The sequence below is a fragment of the Erpetoichthys calabaricus genome, chromosome 5 (assembly GCF_900747795.2).
Source record: "Erpetoichthys calabaricus chromosome 5, fErpCal1.3, whole genome shotgun sequence".
Lineage (NCBI taxonomy): Eukaryota > Metazoa > Chordata > Cladistia > Polypteriformes > Polypteridae > Erpetoichthys > Erpetoichthys calabaricus.
The window spans coordinates 3,191,616-3,214,091 of record NC_041398.2 but is presented as its reverse complement, the minus strand read 5'-3'; the positions used below and the strand labels follow the sequence as shown (position 1 = coordinate 3,214,091).

Sequence of the window (22,476 nt, the reverse complement as noted above, 5' to 3'; positions counted from 1 at the left end):
GAGCGAAGATTTAACACACCTACCATTAATGAAGTGGCAATTGTATTGGTCGGAGAACATGTCGGCACCAGAGACATTGTCCTTCAAAGACGTCAAGAAGGCTTGCAGCGTATTTCAGAAATGCACAGGTCATACGATGCTCTGCAATATCCCATAATTTTTTCCAAAGGAGAAGATGGGTATGACTTTAATTTAAAGCAAATTAATGTCAAGACTGGAGCTCACAAATAAAAAAAAATTTAAGCCAAGGACTATTATGCATACCGCATAATGATTCGAGCAGGTCAACTGAACAATATTTTACTTTGCAGACAGCTCTTCATCAGTATATTGTCGACATGTATGCCAAAGTAGAATCGGAACGACTCTTATTCACCCGGATGAATCAGAAGAAGCTGTGTGTTGACGATTATATTCATTTAAGAGATGTTATATCTAACGATGGAGTTGCAAATAACATCGGAAGAATGGTGATTTTAACGGCAACGTATACAGGTAGTCCGAGGCACATGCATGAATATACACAGGACGCTATGTCATATGTTCGTCAATATGGACACCCAGACCTGTTTATAACTTTCACCTGCAATCCAAACTGGTATGACATTTAAAAAGAACTATTCAGTGGTCAGTCACCAGCTGATCGACATGATTTGACTGTCTGAGTATTTAAATTAAAGTTGCTCAAGTTGATGGACGTGATTACAAAAAGCCACATCTACGGACAGCCAAACTGATGGATGTACTCAATTGAGTGGCAAAAAAGGGGTCTTCCACATGCTCACACCTTGGTATGGTTAAAGGAAAAAATACGCTCTACACATGTTGATAGAGTTATTTCGGCCGAGCTTCCAAATCCTCAGGATGATCCAGTATTATCTGAGATCATATCTAAGCACATAATCCATGGGCCCTGTGGTGCCATCAACATAAGGTCTCCATGCATGAAGAACAACAAGTGCACTAAACGTTACCCAAGGGAAATGATTCAGAAAACAGAAACTACCGACGATGGTTATCCTCGATATTACGACAGAAACCATGTGATGGAGGGTACACTGCAATTATTAAATTAAAGGTGGATAATCAATATCAAGATGTGGAAGTCGACAACAGATGGGTTGTGCCTTACTCTCCTTTGCTCTCAAAAATGTTTCATGCGCACATAAATGTAGAGTTCTGTAATTCTGTGAAGTTGATAAAGTGCAATTGAAAATATGTCAACATGGCTGTCCTACAGGTTAATAATGACTCCTCCAATGATGAAATAACACAGCACCAAATGGGACAATACATTAGTAGCAATGAAGCAGTATGGCGTTTGCTTCGTTTTCATATCCACGAACGTTATCCAATGGTTGTACACCTATGTGTACATTTGGAAAATGGACAACGTGTATATTTTAATGAAGACAATATGTATAATGTAGCCTTGCAAACACCCAACACAACACTGACTGCTTTTTTTCAACTCTGTCAGGGCAATCCATTTGAGAGAACATTGTTGTATACTAATGTACCGAGATATTATACATGGAATGCATCCTCAGAAACGTTTAATAGAAGGAAACAAGGTGCAATAGTGCCAGGTCATGACGGAATTCGATTGAGTGATACTATAGGACGTGTATACACCGTTCACCCAAACAACTCAGAATGCTACTACCTGCGCCTCTTGCTCCACATGATCCATTGACCTACATCTTTTACTTCATTGAAAACTGTCGATGGACATGTATGTGAGACCTATCGTGGAGCTTGCCAGAAACTTGGTTTACTAGAAGACGATCAACACTGGGACACCACGCTTCTTGAGGCATCTGTAACACGCTTTGCTCCTCAATTACAGGATTTATTTGCAATTATTCTTACAACTTGCACTCCATCAAACCTGTCAAGTCTTTGGGAAAAGTACAAAGACAGCCTTAGTGAGGATATACTTCATCAACAACAGATGGCCAATCCCAATATAGATGTAAATTACACTCAGGCTATTTATAATAAAGCTCTTATACGAATAGAGGACAAGTGTCTTCATATAACCAGCAAAACATTACTACACTTGGGTTTACCAGCTCCAAACAGGGCAGCATCAGATGCAATAGATACGGATGTCTTAAGAGAAACGATGTAAATGTTTTAAGACAACTTTTAGCCACGAACAAACCCCTTTAACAGCAGACCAGTTAACTGCATTCAATCATATAATGGGTTTGATTAAAAAAGGAAATGGTGGTGTTGTTTTCCTTGATTCTCCTAGAGGAACAGGAAAAACATTCTTAATAAACCTGATTCTTGCTGAGATACAAGCGAATGGTGACATAGATCTGGCTGTAGTGTCATCGGGAATCACTTCCACATTATTAGATGGAGGCTGTGCAGCACATTCGGCATTCCAATTACCACTAAACCTCGCTCACGACGAAAATCCAATTTGCAACATACGCAAGGGCTCTGGAAAGGCAAAAGTCTTGCAACATTCAAAGTTAATAATATGGGATGAGTGCACCACGGCACATGAAAGAGCTTACAGTGCATCCGGAAAGTATTCACAGAGCTTCATCACTTTTTCCACATTTTGTTATGTTACAGCCTTATTCCAAAATGGATTAAATTCATTTTTTTCCTCAGAATTCTACACACAACACCCCATAATGACAACATGACTTGAGATTTTTGCAAATTTGTTAAAAATAATGAAAAAAAAAAACTCATTATCAGCACTGCTGTCTGCTTGGTTTGCCTCTGGGTCAATGGTAAGGAGTTTCCCTTCCATGTGTCTTCTCTTGCGTTTCAGGCCCACTCTAGCAAAGTGCTTGGCTGGTTGACAGAGTTGCCTGTCTTTCCATATGCTGGCAGTGCTTCCTCCCTCGTCCACGTGGACTGCCACAATATTTACATGTCGGCCGAGCCTGAAAACTGACTTGCTTGCTTTGGATGGGTAGCAGCATGCTAGAAGTTTACTTTGAGGTGCCATTAACACCATCATGGAGGGTTTATCCAATGTTCTCATGTTCATGGTTGCAAAAAAGAAAAGAAAAGAAAGAAAGAAAGAAAGAAAGAAAGAAAGAAAGAAAGAAAGAAAGAAAGAAAGAAAGAAAAAGCTGTACAAGTACCAATAACTGCAAAGTCCAATTGTGTTTTCTAAGAATAAATCATTTTAAGCCACATTAAATTAATAAATGGTAAATCTTCATAATTAGAAATAATTATCTTTATAACTACATATAATTTATTTGATTAAAACATGACTAAAAACAAAACATAACAAAAGTTTCAAAGAAAGGACCAATAATGGCGGTGGTCTCACCAAAGTGACCAGAGTTCAGATCTCAAGTCCTCCCTGCCCACAGCCTGCATGTTCCCTCCATGTCCATGTGGGTTACTGTTCTCATAATGTATGTCTGAAACATGGCGACGCTAATATGCTTTTTTTACTTGCAGTATAATGTGACACTTGAGGAAAAAAACTTATTAAGCAGCCTTTTGAAACAGTAACTTTTTTTGGCAAGATGCATAGAAATTAGTTGCATTAATTTAAATTAAAAAGCTTCGAGACTAAAAGACATTTCTGCTTGTCTCAAGTAACACCAATTGCTGTCATTCTTACAGCGGTCGTCGCTTCAGTGATGATGCCTTACAATAAGCGAGCAGTTCATCCTTGCAGTGGGCGTCCCGTGAAAGATGTTGTGGGCGTTCCGTGATGACGTAGTAGCTACTGTATCTATCGCGTGCTGCAGTTCCTCTCTGTTTGCAATTGTGAGACCCTCGTGCTCAGACTTCTTTACGGCCAGAAGACCAAGCAGAGGTGCGGAAGGTGAGACAAAGTCGAAAGTGGGGATCGCGTACGGGTGGGAATGCCGGCAGTGAGGAAGATCGCGACATGCTGAGCGGCGTTAAATTTGAGGAGGTGCCTGAGGCCGCGTGGTTCGCTTTTAAGTGTTGGGGATTGAGGTCTACGTGGAGGAGGAGGCGGCACAGCAAATCGCACCTTCGCGAGTTTATTGTGGGTGACGCACTTTTAGCTGCTGCTACGTTAATTTATTTTCCGGTCGGTGTCCCATGAAATGTAATACTACATCTGACTTGGCGGAGGCGCGTTAACTTCTGCTCTCTTCGCGCTCGTGCACTTTTCCGCGCCGATTCGCCTTTTGATATCGCGCATGCTCCGAACTGTGCTGTCCGTCGGCCACGCGCTTGTTCAGCCGCTCGCTCCCGCACGGCCCCGTCGTTCATTTCTAATTTTTCTCGAGCTCTGCGTGTTCTTTGTGTTTTTTCCTTTAAAGCCGTCATCGGCAAACTTTGTTAAAGTGACGTCGCACGATGTAACTTTACAGAGCGCGTTCAGGTTTTATTTCCACCAGTTTGTATCATACTGAGACCTATTAGAAAAAAATAAATGATTTCATTTTTTGGTATTTTCTTATCAGTTAAGATGCTCATGCGGTTTCACTGTAACAGGGAGACTTTGATTCGTTTAATGGGAAATGAAGAATACAAACATTACACAAGCTAGTGCTGCTGGAGTGATACAGTCAAATCTACAGCTGGCATGGCATTACGAGTACAGTTGTGTGATATTTGTAACGGTATTGTTTTATTTAATGTCGTTTATCCTTCACAACTACTTTCAGTATTTCTGTACACTTTGATACTTTAGCTTACGAGAGATGGCCGTGTTAAATGAAGAACAGGACTCCAGCCAATCGGGCTGTTTGTGTCGGACCACATGAAGCCATCAAAATACAAAATGTGAAAGCAGCAGAGCCGCGACTCGACTATTATGGGCTGGAGCTCAGCTGTCTGTCCTCATTGTTTAAAGTGGTGAGCAGGGGGTCAGTCATGGGGGGGAATGGGCCACAGTGTTCACAATAAGGGGGCAAACCGACAGACGGCATTTACTGCGAGTGCAGGGCTTTGGAAATTAGGGGCGATTGAGAAAATATTTTGTTAATTTATGTGAAGTTATTTTAAAATGAGAATAAATTGCGTAGCCACGTGTCTTTGAAGAAGAAGAGCCTTTTGAAATTTATTTTCTTTAAGTAAAGTGTGTTTGAGAAGCAATGCAGTTATGAAGAATATGTGAAGAAGCGTTAATCCAAATGGCAGGCGCTTTAAAGTGAACCGATTCTTTACATCTCAATGACGTTACTTCCTATTAAGAACTGTTTTCTCGGAGAAAGTCTGTTCTCAGTTTATATTAATGTATGCTAAAATGTGCCAGACAATATCAGAATTAGATTAATTACAGATAGCGGGGACTGTGGAAACACCTTTTTATTTTTATTTTATTTTATTTTTTTATTATTCTCGTCTTCTCGACTCGACTTGAATGTTGTTAAGCTGTGAACTTTTGTATGTAAGTTGGTAAATATTTTGTGTCTTTATTTGTAAGTTAGACACAGCAGTGTGATATTAGTGTTTCATTGGTGAGAAGCTTTCATGTTTAAAGACCCCCTCACCCCCCACAGTCTTTAGGACTGACTGAGGAATTTGATGGCCGAGTTGGTTGAACTGCTTCAAACCGGTTTGTCAGGTGACTCTCAGCAGGACAGAAAGACCCCCCAGTTGGAGAGCTTCAGCTTATCAGATGGCCTTGGGTTGGGGTGTGAAAGGCAGTGTGTGTGTGTGATGGAGCATCAGAGCAGCTTTGGCAGGAGTGACTGTGTTTGGACTGAGAGCCGAAAAACACAAAGAAAGCAACTGGCAGCCCCCTCAGGAAAGACAAACTACCACTTTAAACACTGAATCTCAATGACTCCTCTCTTCTAGGTGTTGAAACTTCAAGGCCACTTTCCCAGAATTCATCTTGTGAGTGACCTGCTTGGCGTCATGGATTGTTGACACCTTAACAGGTTTTGTGCTGGATGCTGAGATGAAGACATCAAATGTTACATCAGGTCTGCTTTGGCTGCCCACCCAGAGAGTCGGCCCTGTTTTTGACTTGAGTTGTTCCAGTTCAGGTGCACTGAGGGGATCATCTCTTTTCATGATTCTAGAAGGTTCTCTGGCACTGGTCTGAAGGTTCTCCGTGTAAATTTCTTGCTGTGTACTTATTGCTGCATTGAAACTTACAAACTGCAGTCACACAGTCGAGGTGATCACGGCCTTCATGACAAACCTTAAAGTGTCCCTGACCTTTTTAAGGACATTTTACTGAACATCCATCGTGGGTATGACGTTAGTGAGCAAGCAGGTCCACCAACTTGCAGTGAAAACTTGGGTGTTGGTGACAGGACTGGCACTTCTGCCACCATAACAAACCTTTGACTGTTCAGTGTGCTGCTGAGGTGTCACCTGCTGTACAGCTGCACTGGGGTCTCAATCTGGGGGGATCACTGGGTGTGACAGCTCACTGTAATCAGCGCCTCCTCCCAATCTCTGCTCTCTTTACTTAACAACATTGGCATTTCAGTTGGCACCACATTTGTTTCAGTGCCACATCATGGAATTTTCATTCATTTGGTAGAATGAACATCTTTGCCACCTCCAAATATGAAAGCTCTGCTGCTTGAAATGTTTGAGTTCCTCAACTTTTTGACTTCATTCTGGTTACTGACTGGTGAAATATGTAGTTTCATGTGTGACAGTAATGCCCATTGTTACCAGACTTTAGTAAAAAATTATCATTGGCACCAATACCATTGCAGCAAAAGTAAGTGCCATCCGTACTGTTAATGCCAGCTGCCTTAAATCCTAAAGATGCAACCAGAACACTAAATGTGTCTGATTTTGATTCCTTTGTAAATGACATCATGTTTCATTCTTCACAGTCCTCTGTATTTTCCAGTCTCCTCTGTTGTTATCACCTGTTTATTTATTTTTGTGCAGTCTTTAGCCCAGTGCTCTGATGATAATGCATTTTGATCTCCATCCATATTTGTCTAACAGATTATTGCCTGGCACTGTTGTGTTGTCTGACTGGTGAAATGCGCAGTTTCATGTGTGACAGTAATGCCCATTGTTACCAGACTTGACTTTACTACAAAAATTCTCATTTTGCCAATTCCACTGAAGTAATAGTAAGTGCCATCCATGCCGTTAATGCCAGCTGCGTTTGGTTCGTATCTAAACACGCCATGTCCAGCAGCTTAAAAGCTCACACAGCATCAGGACAGCCATGTTATATCTACACATGCAGGTCACTCCGTGTCACATCGTCACACTTATGGACCTCTTCGTCACAGATTTTAACGAGACTTGGCCTGCTGATTTGGTTTTCTGAGTGACCCATGGAACTGAATTGCACGTGTCTTGGATTAACAATAATAAGGAGATTTAATATCACAAAGTTTAGGACTTTAACTGTCTATTTCTACATAAATTTCTACTCCATTTGATTGGTTTAGATCCTACCTCTCAGGCCGCACTCAGTTCATACAACTTAAAACCTTCACATCCCAACCCACCGCTGTTACTTCTGGTGTGTCTCAGGGCTCTGTCCTGGGGTCTCTTCTTTTTATTATTTACCTTCTTCCCCTTGACAATATTTTTTGCACATATAACATTAATTTTCACTGTTATGCTGATGACACCCAGCTCTACCTTGCTGGTAAACCCACCTCCTCTTTTCCACCACCCTCGCTTATTGACTGCATTTCTGAAATTAAATCCTGGTTTTCTTTGAATTTTCTTAAATTAAACAGTGACTAAACTGAGGTTCTCCTCATTGGTTCGAAATCATCATTATCCAAAACCAATAATCTTTCTCTTATTATTGATAACTCTGTTGTTTCCCCATCATCTCAGGTCAAGATTCTGGGTGTCATCCTCGACAGTACTCTATCTTTCCAATGTCACATTAATAACATCACCCGGTCTGCTTACTTCCACCTACGTAATATTAATCACATTCGCCCCTCCCTCACTCCTCATACCACTGCCATTCTTGTTCAGAGTCTTCTTACTTCTCGGCTGGACTATTGCAATTCACTTCTCTTTGGTGTCCCTAATAAATCTCTTCATAAGCTTCAGTTAGTCCAGAATTCTGCAGCACATATCATCACTCAAACCCCATCTATTCATCATATTACTCCGGTCTTGCAGCAGCTTCATTGGCTCCCAATCAAGTTTCGTATTGATTTTAAGATTCTGCTGTTAACATTTAAGGCCATCCATAACCTCGCCCCTCCATATCTGTCTGACCTTCTTCATGTTGCCATTCCATCCTGTAACCTTACATCCTCTTCCTCCACCCATCTGACCGTCCCTCCCGCCCATCTAACCACCATGGGGAGCAGAGCTTTCAGCAGTTCTGCTGCCAAGCTCTGGAATTCATTACCTGCGGATCTCCGAAATATCAAATCATATTTATCCTTCAAATGTAAACTTAAAACGCTTCTGTTTAAAATGGCTTTTTCTTTTTCCTTCTGATTATAGTGGTTTTGTTTGGTTTTAATTTTTAGATTTTCTGATGTTTTAAGTTGTTTATAATTGTGTCTTTTATTTATTTATTGTTTGTTTGGTGTCCTTGATTTCTCTGAAAGGCGCCTTGTATAAATAAAATGTATTATAATTATTATTATTATAAATATAAGTGTACAGAAATGGTTCTCATGTTGTTTTAAAGCTCTTTTACAGTTCTATTGGTTGTGAAAATACTATGCTATCCCCAAAATGACCATGTAATGAGTGATTATAATATTACAATTTTGTTTTATAACATTTTATTAATTTTATTAAAATCAAATAACATTCCATACAAGCAAGTTAAGTTTAACAAAACTAGGTTAGAAACAAATCAACCCCCAACCCATAAGAAAGAGAGCTTGGTCTGCAGAGTAAAACCTCAATAAAAGTAAAACTATGTAGATAACTAAATGAATAAAAATAAATAGAATAAAAAAAATAAAAAAGAGGTGAGAGAATCTGCTTCCTCAATTTAAAAGCTTATTCTAAAATGTTATTGATCAGATCCTGCAGGTTTTTAAAAGGTTCTGCACAGATCCTCTAAGTGAGAATTTGATTTTTTCCAGTTTCAAATAGTTTATAACATCAGTTACCCACTGACTTAGAAGAGGAGAGTTAGGATTCTTCAAGTTGAGCAACAAAAGTCTACGTGCCAATAGTGTAGTAAAGTTTGTTTGTCCTTCTCCACTTTAAGCCCCTCTGTGAGCCCACCAGACACAGCTGTTAATGGCTTAGTGGGGATTGTGACACCAAGGCTGTCTGACAGGCATTTAAAGATTTTGCTCCAGTGAGGCTGGAACTTGATTGTAACTTTCACAGGTTGGATTTTGCTCTGGAAACCTTTTGTACAATTTTAAATGATACAGATGTGCTTAATATATAATTTTGAGTTGAATAATTGTATGCTTTGCACATATGGAGCTCAAGTGAATTCTCTGCATTGCTGCCTTCCACTTCTTTTCTGTGATGTTCAGTGAGAGATCCTTTTCCCACAGTCCTCTTGGATCTTTGAAAGGGAGGGACTGTAAAATGGTTTTATAAATTACAGAAATGCTGTCTAAGTCCTCAAGTAGGTGGGAGTTGAGGAAAATTAGGCAGGTTCTGTTTAAGAAAGTTTCAAATTTGAAGATTGTGAAAGAAATGTGTTGCTGGAAAGTTACATTTGGAGTGTAATTATTCATAGGATGCAAAAATGTTGTCTATGTACAGATCTCTAAGTGATTTAATTCCAAATGTTTTCCAGACATTTAAAACTGCATTTGTTTGAGGGGATGGAAAAAGATGGTTCTCATGCAGAGGTACCACAGATATAAAGTTTCTCTGTCTTAATGTACTTCCTCCATTTGTTCCATATTCTGAGTGAGTGAAGCACAATTGGGTTGTTAGTATACTGGAAATAACTTGCATTTATTGGGGGACAAAGCTGGCAATATAAAGAAGAGCTGCAGGGTTGTATTTGTATTGCGGACCAAACCTGTGTCTGTTCATCTATTTGTGTCCAGGTTTTTATAGTTTGTATATTTGCTGCTCAGTAATATAACTGAAAGTTAGGTAGAGCCATGCCACCTTCTGCCTTAGGTCTTTGTAGGGTCACTCTTTGGATACGCGGATGTTTTAAATTCCAAATAAATGAGTTTATGGTTGAATCTGATTTCTTAAAAATCTATCTATTGATGTATATTGGAATGTTTTGAATCTTAAAAGAGAAGCTTAGGAAGGATATTCATCGTAACGATGTTAATTCTTCCAGCTAAAGTGAGATGAAGGGTTGACTATCTATGCAAGTCTTGCTTAATTTTTTCCTTATAGACGGAAACATTTTGTTGATAAAGAGCTTTATGTTTACTTGTGATGTTTACCCCTCGGTATTTAAACTGATCTGCGATGATAAAAGGGAAGGAGTCCAATCTAATATTGTGTGCTTGAGAATTCAATTGAAGGAACACACTTTTATTCAAATTAATTCTGTGACCAAATCTTTTGAAATTCTATTAGCGCTGTTAGAATCGCAGGCACAGTGTTTCGTGGGTGTGATATATACAGCACCATATTATCTGCACAGAGAGAAAGTTTCTGTTCAAGTCCTTCTCTGATAATCCCCTGTTTCTCTTAACCATTTTGACAGTGAACTGCCAGTGGCTCAACGGCGATTGAAAAGAGCAGTGGTGACAAGGGGCATCTTTGTCTGGTACCACATTCTAGTTTAAAGTAGTCTGAATTAATGTTGTTAATACAAACTGAAGATTCTGGATTGGTATACAGTAGTTTGATCCATGCACAAATGTTTGGGCCAAACCCGAATTTATCCAATGTAGTGAAAGGTACTTCCATTCAATCCTATTCGGATATCACCAGAGGTTTATCCAATTCCACTGCACTAAGAGTATCTATTTGTGGTATCTCTAATGCGTCCAGAACTGCATTACATTGTGTCTTGTCTTCCTTAATCTCAGTAGAGTATAAGACTTTATAGTCGTCTCTAAATGTGTGCGTTATATTTTTTTGGTCATCTGAGTGACCCCTGGAACTGAAGTTGCACGTGTCTTGGATGAACAATAATAAGGAGATTTAAGATAACAAAGTTTGAATGCTGTGTTGGGTTAGGACTTTGACTGCCAATTTCTCCCTAAATAAAAGTTGCACAGAAATGGTTCTCATGTTCTTTTAAAGATCTTTTCCAGCTCTGTATTTTGTGAAAATATTATGCTATCCTGAAAATGGAAAAATGACCATGTTATGACTGATTATAATGTTAAGATTTGAAAAGTAAAAAAAAACAAACTATATTTTAAATTGGCTAATTGTTTACTAAAGCTACATTATAATGTCATGAACATCTCCAGAATTTTTTTTTTTGTTAAAATCTGTGATGATGAGATCCAAAAGTGTGATGATTTGACATGGAATTACCCTTCAGGATATCTCTGCTCAAAATCGATTATATAATCCAAGATAGAAACTGCACTCACCCTTTTAACTCTGTAAAATCTGAATATGCCTCATAGATATGATCTTTTTTTCTCCTTTACAATCACAGCATCAAGCCTTTCTATCAGAGTAATCACACCTTCATCTTTGTTCAGGTCTTCTGCTCAAATTGACATCACAATGCTGTTCCTGTAAGTGTTGTCATATCTACATGGTGGGACTGAAATGTATGACAATCCCCTTTAATGAAGGTCTGCAGTGCACTTTGATCACATCTGAATTGTGTGATTTGAAATTTTAAACTGTGAGGCAGAGGAGGAAATCAAAAAAATGTGACTTTGAACCAAACCTCATGGAGGGCACTGTGACCCTAAAGTGTGCTCATTATTTTTACTGACTTTATGAAGTTAATGCTACTTTTATTTTCACAGGGCTTTCCCATTTCACATGGCCATACACTGAGGTGTCTAATGGCCTCCAGCTCAGGGCTGTCCATCTGAGAAGAGAATCTGAGAAGAGAAGACACTTAAAGAGAGAGAAGAGTTTCCCACAGAGCATGGCCTCTGCCAAAGAAGATGGCGTGGATGAAAGAACAGTGGACATTAAAGAAGAGGACTGTGAGCGGCTCACACCAGAGGATGTGTGTGTGAAGCTGGAGGATCACGAAGAAAGAATTTCAGTTTTTAAAGAGGAGGAGGAGGGCAAGAGGGTGACTGCTGCCATTAAAGCTGAGGATTTGAATGATTTCTCAGGTGTTCTTGAACTTCAAAAGCATGAAACTGAGGATATTTTCAAGCAAGAGGCCTGTGAAGAATCTCCATCCAGTTTACAGCCCTGGTCCACTAATATGGGACAACTGGCTACACAGGAGAATTCTGCAGAGCTGAAATCAGAGTTATCAGAGTCTGAAGAGAAAATCACTGAGGGAAATGGGAGAGAAGGAGAAGAGTCACCTGGGAGTGTTGGAATAAGTGAGTAATGTGATTAAATATAAAAGAAAGAGAGCATTTATAAATTCTAATGGTGGTTGCTTTTAATGTTTTTAGAAGATTGAAATGAGAGTGGAAAGCACAGTTAATTGAACTTGGATAAAGACCACCTGCTCGGGCCCATAATAACAAACAATAGCTTACCTAATAAATGATAAATTAGAAAAACATGGGTGAATAAGGAAAAATCTAAAGTGTTCAGTGCACGAATTGAACATCATGAAGCTTTGACTGAAGTTGTGACGTATGTTAGACCAATAGCGCATTACGTTCAATGAGAATATCAAAAGTCATATTTTGTTAAAGACATGTACATTTCTTAAATTGTGAGGCAGTTAAGGTAGAAATGTCCAGAAAAAGAAATAAATAACTAAGAATAAAATCCTCACCACGTGCATAAAATAAGAGTGAATTTGCTCAAGCCAGTGCACACCTAATATGTACCTCAACTTTCTAATGGTAATCTTGTGCACTTTGACATTAACAGTAACAAGAGCTACTTGTACGAGCCATGATGACATTCAGGGGGTCTCAGGGTCCTCCTTCAGCATCTTGTGTTGTGCGCTCAGTCTGAACTTGCTGGGGCAGCATGGCCTGGAGAAGTTGGCAGTCGTGTGAAATCTTCATTTGGAGATGATCTTGGGCCCTTCTGTCTCCCACAGTCACATCGGGTCAATTTGGAGTCACCACTCCACTTCACCTGCATGTTTTTGGGGATGAGGGGAAGAACCTGAATAACCAGAAACGCCATTCAGAGCCCCTACGTAGAACAACTGTGGGCAGGATTTGACCCCAGGACACCTGAACAATAAAGCAGCTGTGCTAAACACTGTGCCCCCTAACACAGGCAGATATATTTGTATGTATATATTTTTAGTCCATATTAGGTTCTAGAGGATGTAAATATCATCACATACATTACAATTAAGAAGAGAAAACCTAAATTCAGACATATTATTGGGTAGGAAGGCTCTGATCGGAGTATTTAGAGCTGATATTGATCATCCATTCCATTAGGATCTGCTGATATCAATAATAATAATGATAATAATAATACTGTTTTTCTTTACTTTTTTTAAATAATAAATGTATTTTTAGCCATGCATAAACTTCACATTCCATAATGAATTGCTACGGCATACAGCATAAACAAAGAACATTTACCCATAATGCACACATAATGGAACAAAAACAAGCTGAACAAAACAAAAGGCATGTCTTAATCATACTCCACCTTTCTAATCAAATAAAATATTCAGTTAGATATTTGTAGCCGTCTACTCCGACAAGAAGAAAACGAGACAGTCTTGGTGAACGCTTCAGGTTCTTATCTAAGAATGTAAGCATCTCTGTTCTGAGGACAGTCTGGTCCTCCTGTCATCCACGACGTGTGCTGCCGTACTGAACAGACCCTCGCTGTCCCCACTTGTATAAGAAGGACACAGGTAGGACAACGACTTTTATTGGTCCTCCAGACAGCCAGTGGCCCAGCATCTCTTGTGGTTTGAGGTTCACAGAGATAAAGATTCACCTCTGAGGGCTGCTGACTCAAATATCCTTTTTATCTTTATTGACAATTTCTTCATTCATTCTGCAGTTCTGTTGGTGTGGAGTTTCTTTGATCTCTTGACTGTCGTCTGTCAGTCCGAGTGCGTCTGTGTGGTCGAGACACTGGCACTAAGCAGTTTATGTGTTTGAGATTTGCAATCATCTGTGAAATACGTGTCCTTGTACCATTGTTCTATTTGGGGAAAAAAATCATTATGATAATAATATCTGTTACAGAATTCATAAATGTGTAGTGACTATTCACATAATGTTTATTATGTGTAATTAGTATTATTTTACCTTATCTACCTTATCTGACCCAAGAAGCAAGTAAGACAGCTGATTACAATTTCTAACTAATCAACGTCCACTTGATAACGATTTATATTTATGTACCAGCTCAGTAAAACTCTGAATCCCTTTCCTCCCATCTACCTACACATTCACAGAAAGGCTAATAAAAGGGATTTTAATCACATCTAATGTCTGGTTAATTAATTATACAAATAAGTCAGTCAACAAACACTCACTGGCAGATGGAATTGTGGATCTAAATGATCTAGACGGTGACATCTTCCAGAACTGAAAGCTGCTGGTTGTCCAGGCTTACGAATTCCACTGTTTTTGCTGTCACAGTAAGTCTTTGGTGTTCTTGCTGTCAGTATTATAAGGTTGAGATTTCTAAGTGCTGCCATTATTGGAGGCCGAGTGAGAGTAGGTGACTGAGTTAGACTAAGCTTGATGGTCGCCTCAGCCTTTGAACAGCTTGTTCTTCACACCAGTCCCTTCTGTGTTGACTTCTCAGATGCTGAATAAGGTTTATATTGTTGAAAGAGTTAGCAGAGAATCCCCCATCACTGACTTCTTTTTGCACAAATATTACAAACTGCAAATTTGTTATCTCTTGTAGGAAGGCAATAAAACTGTTAGACCGGCGAGGACGTGTTTCTGTATTTTGGTAATGTTGGAACTTTGTCTGGCATCTTTTTTATCATTCAACATCATATGTTAAGATCAACTAATTTGCTGATCATTGGTCAAGTCACTTGGAGTGATAATTGGCTGATTTTGATTTGTGATCAATTGATCTGATCAGGACTGTCTTTCACATATGAGAGAAAGGTGGAGAAATTGAACAGACAGCAGCAGAACATGTAAAGACCACACACGGAGTGGCCAAACTATAAATGGCAGCTCAGTGTGAGGAAGGAACACCAACCAGTGTGCCACCACTTTACTTGAACTGTTTGATTTATTTTAAAAGGTAGGTAGTGGTTAGGAATTTGGACATCAAACCCTGAAGTTGCAGGTTCAAATTCAGCTATTGACACCATGTGACCACGAGTAAGTCACGTGACCTGTCTGTGCTCCAGTTGGAAAAACAGGAGAAATGTAACCTGTAGCTGCGTTTTTCCTAAAAATTACTAGCTCTAACATACAAAACATACATTCAGCAAAAGCCTGACGTGTCAAAATGATTCCACAGAGAAAATATCTTAATTTTTAAAAGCTTCAGTAAAACTTCTAAGTAAAACAGTTCACGCAAAAAATAGAAAAGTGACACAGGAAAAAAAAGGGAAGTTCTTTTTAAGAAAAGTTGTGTTCAAAGCTTTTAAATTTTGTTTCATTTCCAATCTTTACAACTTCACTTCTAAACGTTTCTGAACCATTGAAGAACGGTCAGATAACTGCATGCCTGTCCCATTTCTATGTTGTCTTGTAAGTCCCTGAGCACTTGGACCTGTTTAAACATCAACTGTCTCAATGATCACACTGAATCTCAGTTATAGCAAGAAAGTTCTTTTATTAACTTACAGGGGTAAAGACTACAGCATTGTCTATGGCTGTGACTAATCAGACACTAATATGAATTTAACTTAACGCATTACTTTCTACGATTGGCTCTTACATTTCCGGCCCCTCATTGGCTACGCAGGACCACAGACAGTTACTATACTGTACCTCAATGTGAGACGTCTAATTTTACTTTAACATTAACTATCCATCCATCCATTATCCAACCCGCTATATCCCAACTACAGGGTCACGGGGGTCTGCTGGAGTCAATCCCAGCCAACACAGGGTGAAAGGAAAGAAACAAACCTCTTGCAGGGCACACACACACACACACACACACACACACACGCACCAAGCACACACTAGGGACAATTTTAGAATTGCCAATGCACCTAACTGGCGTGTCTTTGGACTGTGGGAGGAAACCGGAGCACCCGGAGGAACCCATGCAGACATGAGTTGAACATGCAAACACCACGCAGGGGAAACCCAGCAAGCGAACCTGGGACTCCTAACTGCGAGGCAGCAGCGCTACCACTGCGCCACCGTTCTGCTCTTACATTAACTCTGGTTTTCAAATCACTAACAATAGCATTACAAATAAACATTTAAACATCTCTCATTTCAAACATTGGCTGTTTCTTGTAGCAGGCTCAGTTTATTTACAGGTCACTTCAGTGTGCTAGTTTTGGTCTTCACACAAACTTAGGGCCCTGTGGAATCAGTTTTATTTTTTTCACAAATTCCATTTTATTTATTTATTTATTTTTTTCAGTTTTTGCTGTTTTATTTTTCCTTAATTTGGATTTTTTTTAAATACAGTAAATAGCAAAAGCTACAATAAAACAAATAATAATGAGATGGCACTTTACATTCCATTTAATGACACAGCACACTAGCACAGCTGAACCTTATTTTGCAGTTCCATTCATCAGGTAGGAGCCCAGATCCTCCATGATGTTGTGTGCTGAGACTGCAGTAGGACAGCGAGTGCCCTCCAGAACTGTAAGAGCCATTTAGTTTGACGCGTCCTTCTGAGATGAAGGTTCACCTCACTTTTAGAGTCTGGGATATTTGTTAGAGCCTGAGCTGATGTGTTCTCGTCCAGAAACAACTCTTTGTAGAGGTGAATATGTTCAGCGAGGTACCTACTGATTTGAAGCAGCTATTCCTCCTGGTGTTTCCTGTCTCGGGGGTCCCTGGCAGGCTTCTAGAAGATGGCAGACTTTACCACATCACTAGTGATGCAGCCTCACTACAGTATTTCTAGTGATGCCAGCTCTGCTAAGATGTCATGAAGACTCAGCTGTGAAGGGACTGAAGTGCTGCTGCCTGTGACAAGGTGGAGAAGTTACAGTCCTCCATAATAATAATAATAATAATTCATTACATTTATATAGCGCTTTTCTCAGTACTCAAAGCGCTATCCACACAGGGAGGAACCGGGAAGTGAACCCACAATCTTCCACAGTCTCCTTACGCAAAGCAGCAGCACTACCACTGCGCATCTGACAGAAAGTCCTGCTCTTCAATACCTGAAATTGTAATTATGGAAATTATTACTCATGATTCTTAAACTTTAAATGTTTACAGATTAGAAACATGCATCATTACATCTGGAGCTTTTAAAGCTGTACATCGGTAGCTTCATCTACTGCATATCTTAAAATAATTAATTACAAAGCAAAAGCAAACTCATCTGGAAGACACAAAATCAGGGAATTAAATAGAAATTAAGAAAGAGAGACCTGCTTTTAAGGGCTCGTGGCATCTGAGGAGACACCTGCTGAGTCAAATGTGGAGCTCACGTGCCTCATCACCATCAGGCAAAACGTTTATTAAATCAGAAACATCGCTGTTAATTTATAAAAGGAAACCCGTTAACAACCAGTGCAGTTCACTAATAACAGTTTTCTACGGGAAAGACTATTAATACCGGTTAAATATAATGTAATTGGTTACGTGATTTACAGTAAATACATCTCATGCAATTAGACCTGCCTACATAAAATAATCACCACACAGCTGAATGTTCACTCGCCTATCACTATGTTGAGGACGCGGTGCTCTCGGCTATCTGTGCTTTCATCAACTACAGCATAAATTCTCTTGCCACGAGTCTTTTAAAGAACGTCCTCCATATGTTGTTCAAAGACACGGCCAATGAGTTTGACGAAGAATGCACTCAGCTTCTGGCAGCGCACCTCCCTGTTTACAAAGCTTAATAAAGAAAAGACGTATCTTTGTCATTTTCTTCGAGTGGTACATCTGACTCACATGGCCACAAAGTCCTGCACATAGTGACGTCTTGCATGTGATGATTTGGTGTTTCCTCTGTTGTTAATTGAAGGTGAACACCTATTGATTTTAATTTCTCCTTGTTCTTGAGGTGAGTTTTAGATTTGATGCGGTCATTGCAAGTATCTTCTCGTGTCCACTCTTTGGTGTGCTGTCAAAACTTGCAGAGAAGTTGTCCAGATTTGTAAAAGTCGCCGGGATATTGTTGTGCACTCAATTTTGCAGTTAAGTTCGTGTTTCTTAGTTTTTTCTACGTAGTTTTGGTATCTGATTCTGCTGGCTTTGACATTTCTGTCTCATGGATCTAGCTAATTCACGTGTCATTATTGAGAAAACATACGAGAAACACGCACAAACAGACAGAGGCGCGACTGAATTTCTACAAACAATTGCGTTCCCTTGAAAAACAACAAACTATTAAATAGTATCTGAATGACAGAAGTACAGATTATTGAATCGTTTAATTTATTAGGAAGTTTTGTAACAGTCACCCCTTCAGTCTCTAAATTCTGCACATTTCCGTTTTTAAATCTAAAATCAGTTTTAATGCGTTAATTCTGTGATTCCATCCGTGTTTTCTGCATCATGGAAATCACAGGGCCCTACAAACTCTTCTGACTGCACCTTTGGCATCTGCCATTGTCTTGATGACTCGGCCCATTACCCAGGAATTGTGGGGTACAACATCATCTACAATTAAAACAAAGTCCCCTGGTTCAAAATTTCTTTTTGCTGTTATCTATTTTTGATGTTCTTGAAGTATTGGCAGATACTCTTTAGACCATCTTCTCCAAAACAGATCAGCCATATATTGAATTTGCTTCCAGCATCTTCGATTGTTCTGGTCGTTTGTAGAGAAGAGCCCAGGAGGCATGTCAGGTTGTGTCTTCAGTAGCAGCAAGTGATTGGGTGTGAGTGGCTCCAAGTCATTTGGGTCATCTGATGTCTTAGTGAGGGGTCTGTTATTGATAATTGATTCCACTTCACATGTCACTGTTTGGAGACTTTCATCATCGAGTGTTTGTTAGTTTAGTGTTGAGTTTAAAATCTTTCTTATGTTTCTGATTTGTTTCTCACACTCTCCACCTTGGTGAGAGGCTGATGGTGGATTGAAAATCTATTGCTCTCTTTCTGCTCCAATGAAGTTTGTTCCTTATCTGAGTGGATGATTTTAACTTGTCCTCCTCTGCACATGAATCTGCGAATGGCCTGGATACAAGAATCAGAGTCTGAGCTGAGTGCAGTCTCTATGTGGGCAGCTCTGGTTGTTAGACAAGCGAAGATTACTCCGTACCTCTTGACCAGACTTCATCCTCTTTTGACGTGAAAGGTACCAAAATAATCAACTGCGACATTGGTGAATGGTTGTTGGTTGTTGTACCAGGCGGTCTTCTGGCAAATCTGCCATTTTTTGCTCACCTGTTTTCTCATTGAATCTTCTGCATGTTGTTCACTTTGAAATGATTTTTCTGATAGCTGAGTTTGCTTGAGGTATCCAGTATTTCTTTGGTAACTGTGAGAGTGTATAGTTGTGCCCACAATGTCTGATTTCTTTGTGAATGTGCTGCTATATGAGAGAAGTGATATGTAAATGCTTGTGAAGAATTGCAGGATGTTCAGCTTCTTCAGGCAGTGCAGCTTTGTTGAGTCTTCCTCCAACTCTCAGTTCTCCATCTTGTATGATCGGGTCAAGTTTGAAGAGCTGGCTTTTCTTTTTAACACAAACTTTTTTCTTTAAAGCCTTTAATTCTTCTGGAAATTCTTGCATTTCACTGAGGCGGATAAGTTCTGTTTCAGCTTTAGCCAAGTCCTCTGTAGAAATCAGGCTTGGTTTTAAAGTCCGTTTATACCTTTCCATGTCCTCCATGATGAGTGTTTGTTATTCTTCTGAATTATTTTTAGATTGACTGACTTCTAGTTGAAATGTTTTCTTTCATTTTTAAGTGCATCAGTATGTCTTTAAAATTGAGGAGCCAAGCCACTGCTTTCTTCAAGCGATGCCAATCTGAAAAGTAGGAGATTAGTTTGTTGATGGGCTCCTCTACTCTTGTCATGTTGACTACACAAGTTTTAACTTCTGGCTCATCTTCAATGAATGACTCATTCAGTTGATCTGGTCTTTTTGGTCACTCTCATTCACGTTTCAATAAGAAACTTGGACCCTGTGATCATGTGGTGCTTTTCAGAAAGCTTTCTATGCTTAGCCCTCTAGATGCTTGATCAGCCGGGTTAAGGGCAGATGTGACGTACCTCCACTGTGAAGGTTGTGAATGATCTCTGATCACGGAGATTCTGCTGGCAACAAAGGTCTTGAATCGAGTGCTTTCATTTCAAATGTATTTTAGCACTGTGCTGCTGTCGGTCCAAAATGTAGATTCTTCTCAGAGCATTTGAAGCTCACCTTTTAGGATTTTGACAGCCATAATGGCTGGTGTCAGCTCCAATGTTGGAATCGTGACTTGCTTCAATGGTGCAACTCTTGGCTTGCCCATCAGGAATGAACAATGCTTTATGCCTTGTTCGTTGCTTAAGATAAGGTAAGTGACAGTGCCATATCCATCTTCACTGGCATCTGCAAAATGATACATTTGTGCTGACTTTATGGTTCCAAACCGTGCAGGTTTGACGCATCTGTTCACATTGTAGTCAGCTAATAACTGTTAGTCATCCATCCATTTTTTTCATTTCTGAATTTGTTTGACTTCTACTTCTTCATCCCACCCAAACTTGTCTTTTCTCAAGTCTCTTAGAATAAGCTTTGCTGGCAGTATGGCAGGTGCTAGAAAGCCAATGGGATCATAAACTGAGCTAACAGACCGAATACCTTGCCTTGTAGCGGGTTTGATTTGTAACTTAATTTGAAATTTGAAACTGTCCATTTCTGTACACCACTGGACACCCAGAGAAGCAGACTGTGGCTCAAGTCTAAGTCCTTGTGTTCATGAGCTCTGTCTTCTTCAGGAATAGACAATGAAACTGCTGTTGTTACTCACCCACTTGGTCAAATGAAACCCACATCTATGGCATAGCACTTGGAGGTCCTTTGCCAGCTTTATTGCTTGTTCTTCTGTTGCCACTGACTTTAAGCAGTCATCTACATAGACGTTATTGAGTACGGTGCTAACAGCTTCCTCAGGAAATGTACCTCTGGCATCTTCAGAAGCACAACTGGTTGAAGAAGTAGCACCAAAAAGATGTGCTGTCATTTTGAATTCTTCCACGTCTTTGCTTAGGTTACTTTCAGGCCACCATAAAAGTGTAAGAAATCAGTGTCTTTATCTGGGACTTTAACTTGGTAGAACATTACCTTAATGTGTGCCATTAGTGCTACTGGCTCCTTTCTAAATCTCGTAAGGACACCAATGAGCATGTTAGGTCAGAACCTTTTAATAATTGTTCGTTAAGTGAAGTCCCCTGGTAGACGGCTGTGCAATCAAAGACCACTCAAATCTTATTTTTCTTTGGATGATACACACCGTGATGTGTGATGTACCACACCCTGCCTTCATTGCAATGGAGGCTTTCTTTGGGTACTTTAACCCTTGTCAATAATGTCTTTCATGAAGGCTTTTAGTCTTCATGGACACCTGAATTTTTGCTCACTTTTCTCTTGAGCCCAATAGCACGCTGCTCAGCGATTGTTCAGCATTTTTAGTGTTTCATCCTTCAAAAGCAAATTTAAGCAATAGTGGCCACCTACCAATCTCGTAGATTGAGGCTATGCGCATGAACTTGATGTCCTCCTGTGACATTTCAGAGCTGCACTCTGTAAAATCTGTGTTATACTGTTACAGCAACATATCTTCAATCTCTGTTATTGACATTTGATTGATTGAATGTTTGGGCAGCTTACCAGTTTGTTTACAAAGGTCATCTGTCTCTTTGTATGGCCTACAGACCACCCATCCAACTGTAGTCTTCACAACATGAGGTCCACCTCCTTGGGTAGGTATGATTCGTGACTGCTTGAAGATTTCTGGGTTGTTGATTCCTATTAAAAGATCAACTTCAGAGTCAATACGAGATAAGATATGCTCACTTCTCAATATCCTCTTGTAGTGGAGTGCTTTCTCTGTTCACTGGAATGAAGACCTGTGTATAGACCTTTGGTCAATCAATATATTCATCATCATTGAGATCACAGACTTGCAAATCTGATAAGACAGAGCATTTAGTTAGCATTTTTGGATCATCATCATAATTACTTGTACTTTGGAATAACACTTGTGTTCATCTTGTGAAGGTGTAACTGTCTCTGGAGCTTTTGAGTACAAACTGTTACTGTACTACCACGGTCTATTAAGGCGTATGTTTCTACATACCTCTCGCTCTTCTTAGATTTTATCTTAACAGTAACCACATACTGTACAGTGCGCACTCTTCACCGGCCCCAGTAAAAGCACAAGTTCCAGTCTCAGCTTCCCCGTCAGTAGATGTTGCCACACTGGCTATAGCTGAAGATGTCGCTCCAACCACTTTTTTGATGTGCAGGATATCTGGGTGCTAC

The 22,476-nt window shown here is 39.7% G+C and overlaps 3 protein-coding genes and 1 long non-coding RNA gene across 7 annotated transcripts in view; 2 read left to right on the top strand and 2 right to left on the bottom strand.

The window, feature by feature from the left end:
* LOC114652525 (zinc finger protein 501-like) overlaps positions 1-22,476 on the top strand; it is a 312,019-nt gene that overhangs the window by 26,817 nt on the left and 262,726 nt on the right. The gene's annotated exons all lie outside the window — the stretch shown is intronic.
* Positions 1-22,476, bottom strand: part of LOC114652426 (E3 ubiquitin-protein ligase TRIM16-like) — a 1,019,527-nt gene that overhangs the window by 924,414 nt on the left and 72,637 nt on the right. The gene's annotated exons all lie outside the window — the stretch shown is intronic.
* LOC127527867 (uncharacterized) overlaps positions 1-22,476 on the bottom strand; it is a 38,804-nt gene that overhangs the window by 12,092 nt on the left and 4,236 nt on the right. The gene's annotated exons all lie outside the window — the stretch shown is intronic.
* Positions 3,668-22,476, top strand: part of LOC114652425 (zinc finger protein 883-like) — a 281,535-nt gene continuing 262,726 nt past the window's right edge. Inside the window, exons 1-2 of the mRNA XM_051927846.1 lie at positions 3,668-3,817; positions 11,769-12,308. Of these exons, the coding sequence (XP_051783806.1) occupies positions 3,685-3,817; positions 11,769-12,308 (673 nt within the window). The 5' untranslated portion in view covers positions 3,668-3,684. The remainder of the gene's footprint in view (positions 3,818-11,768; positions 12,309-22,476) is intronic.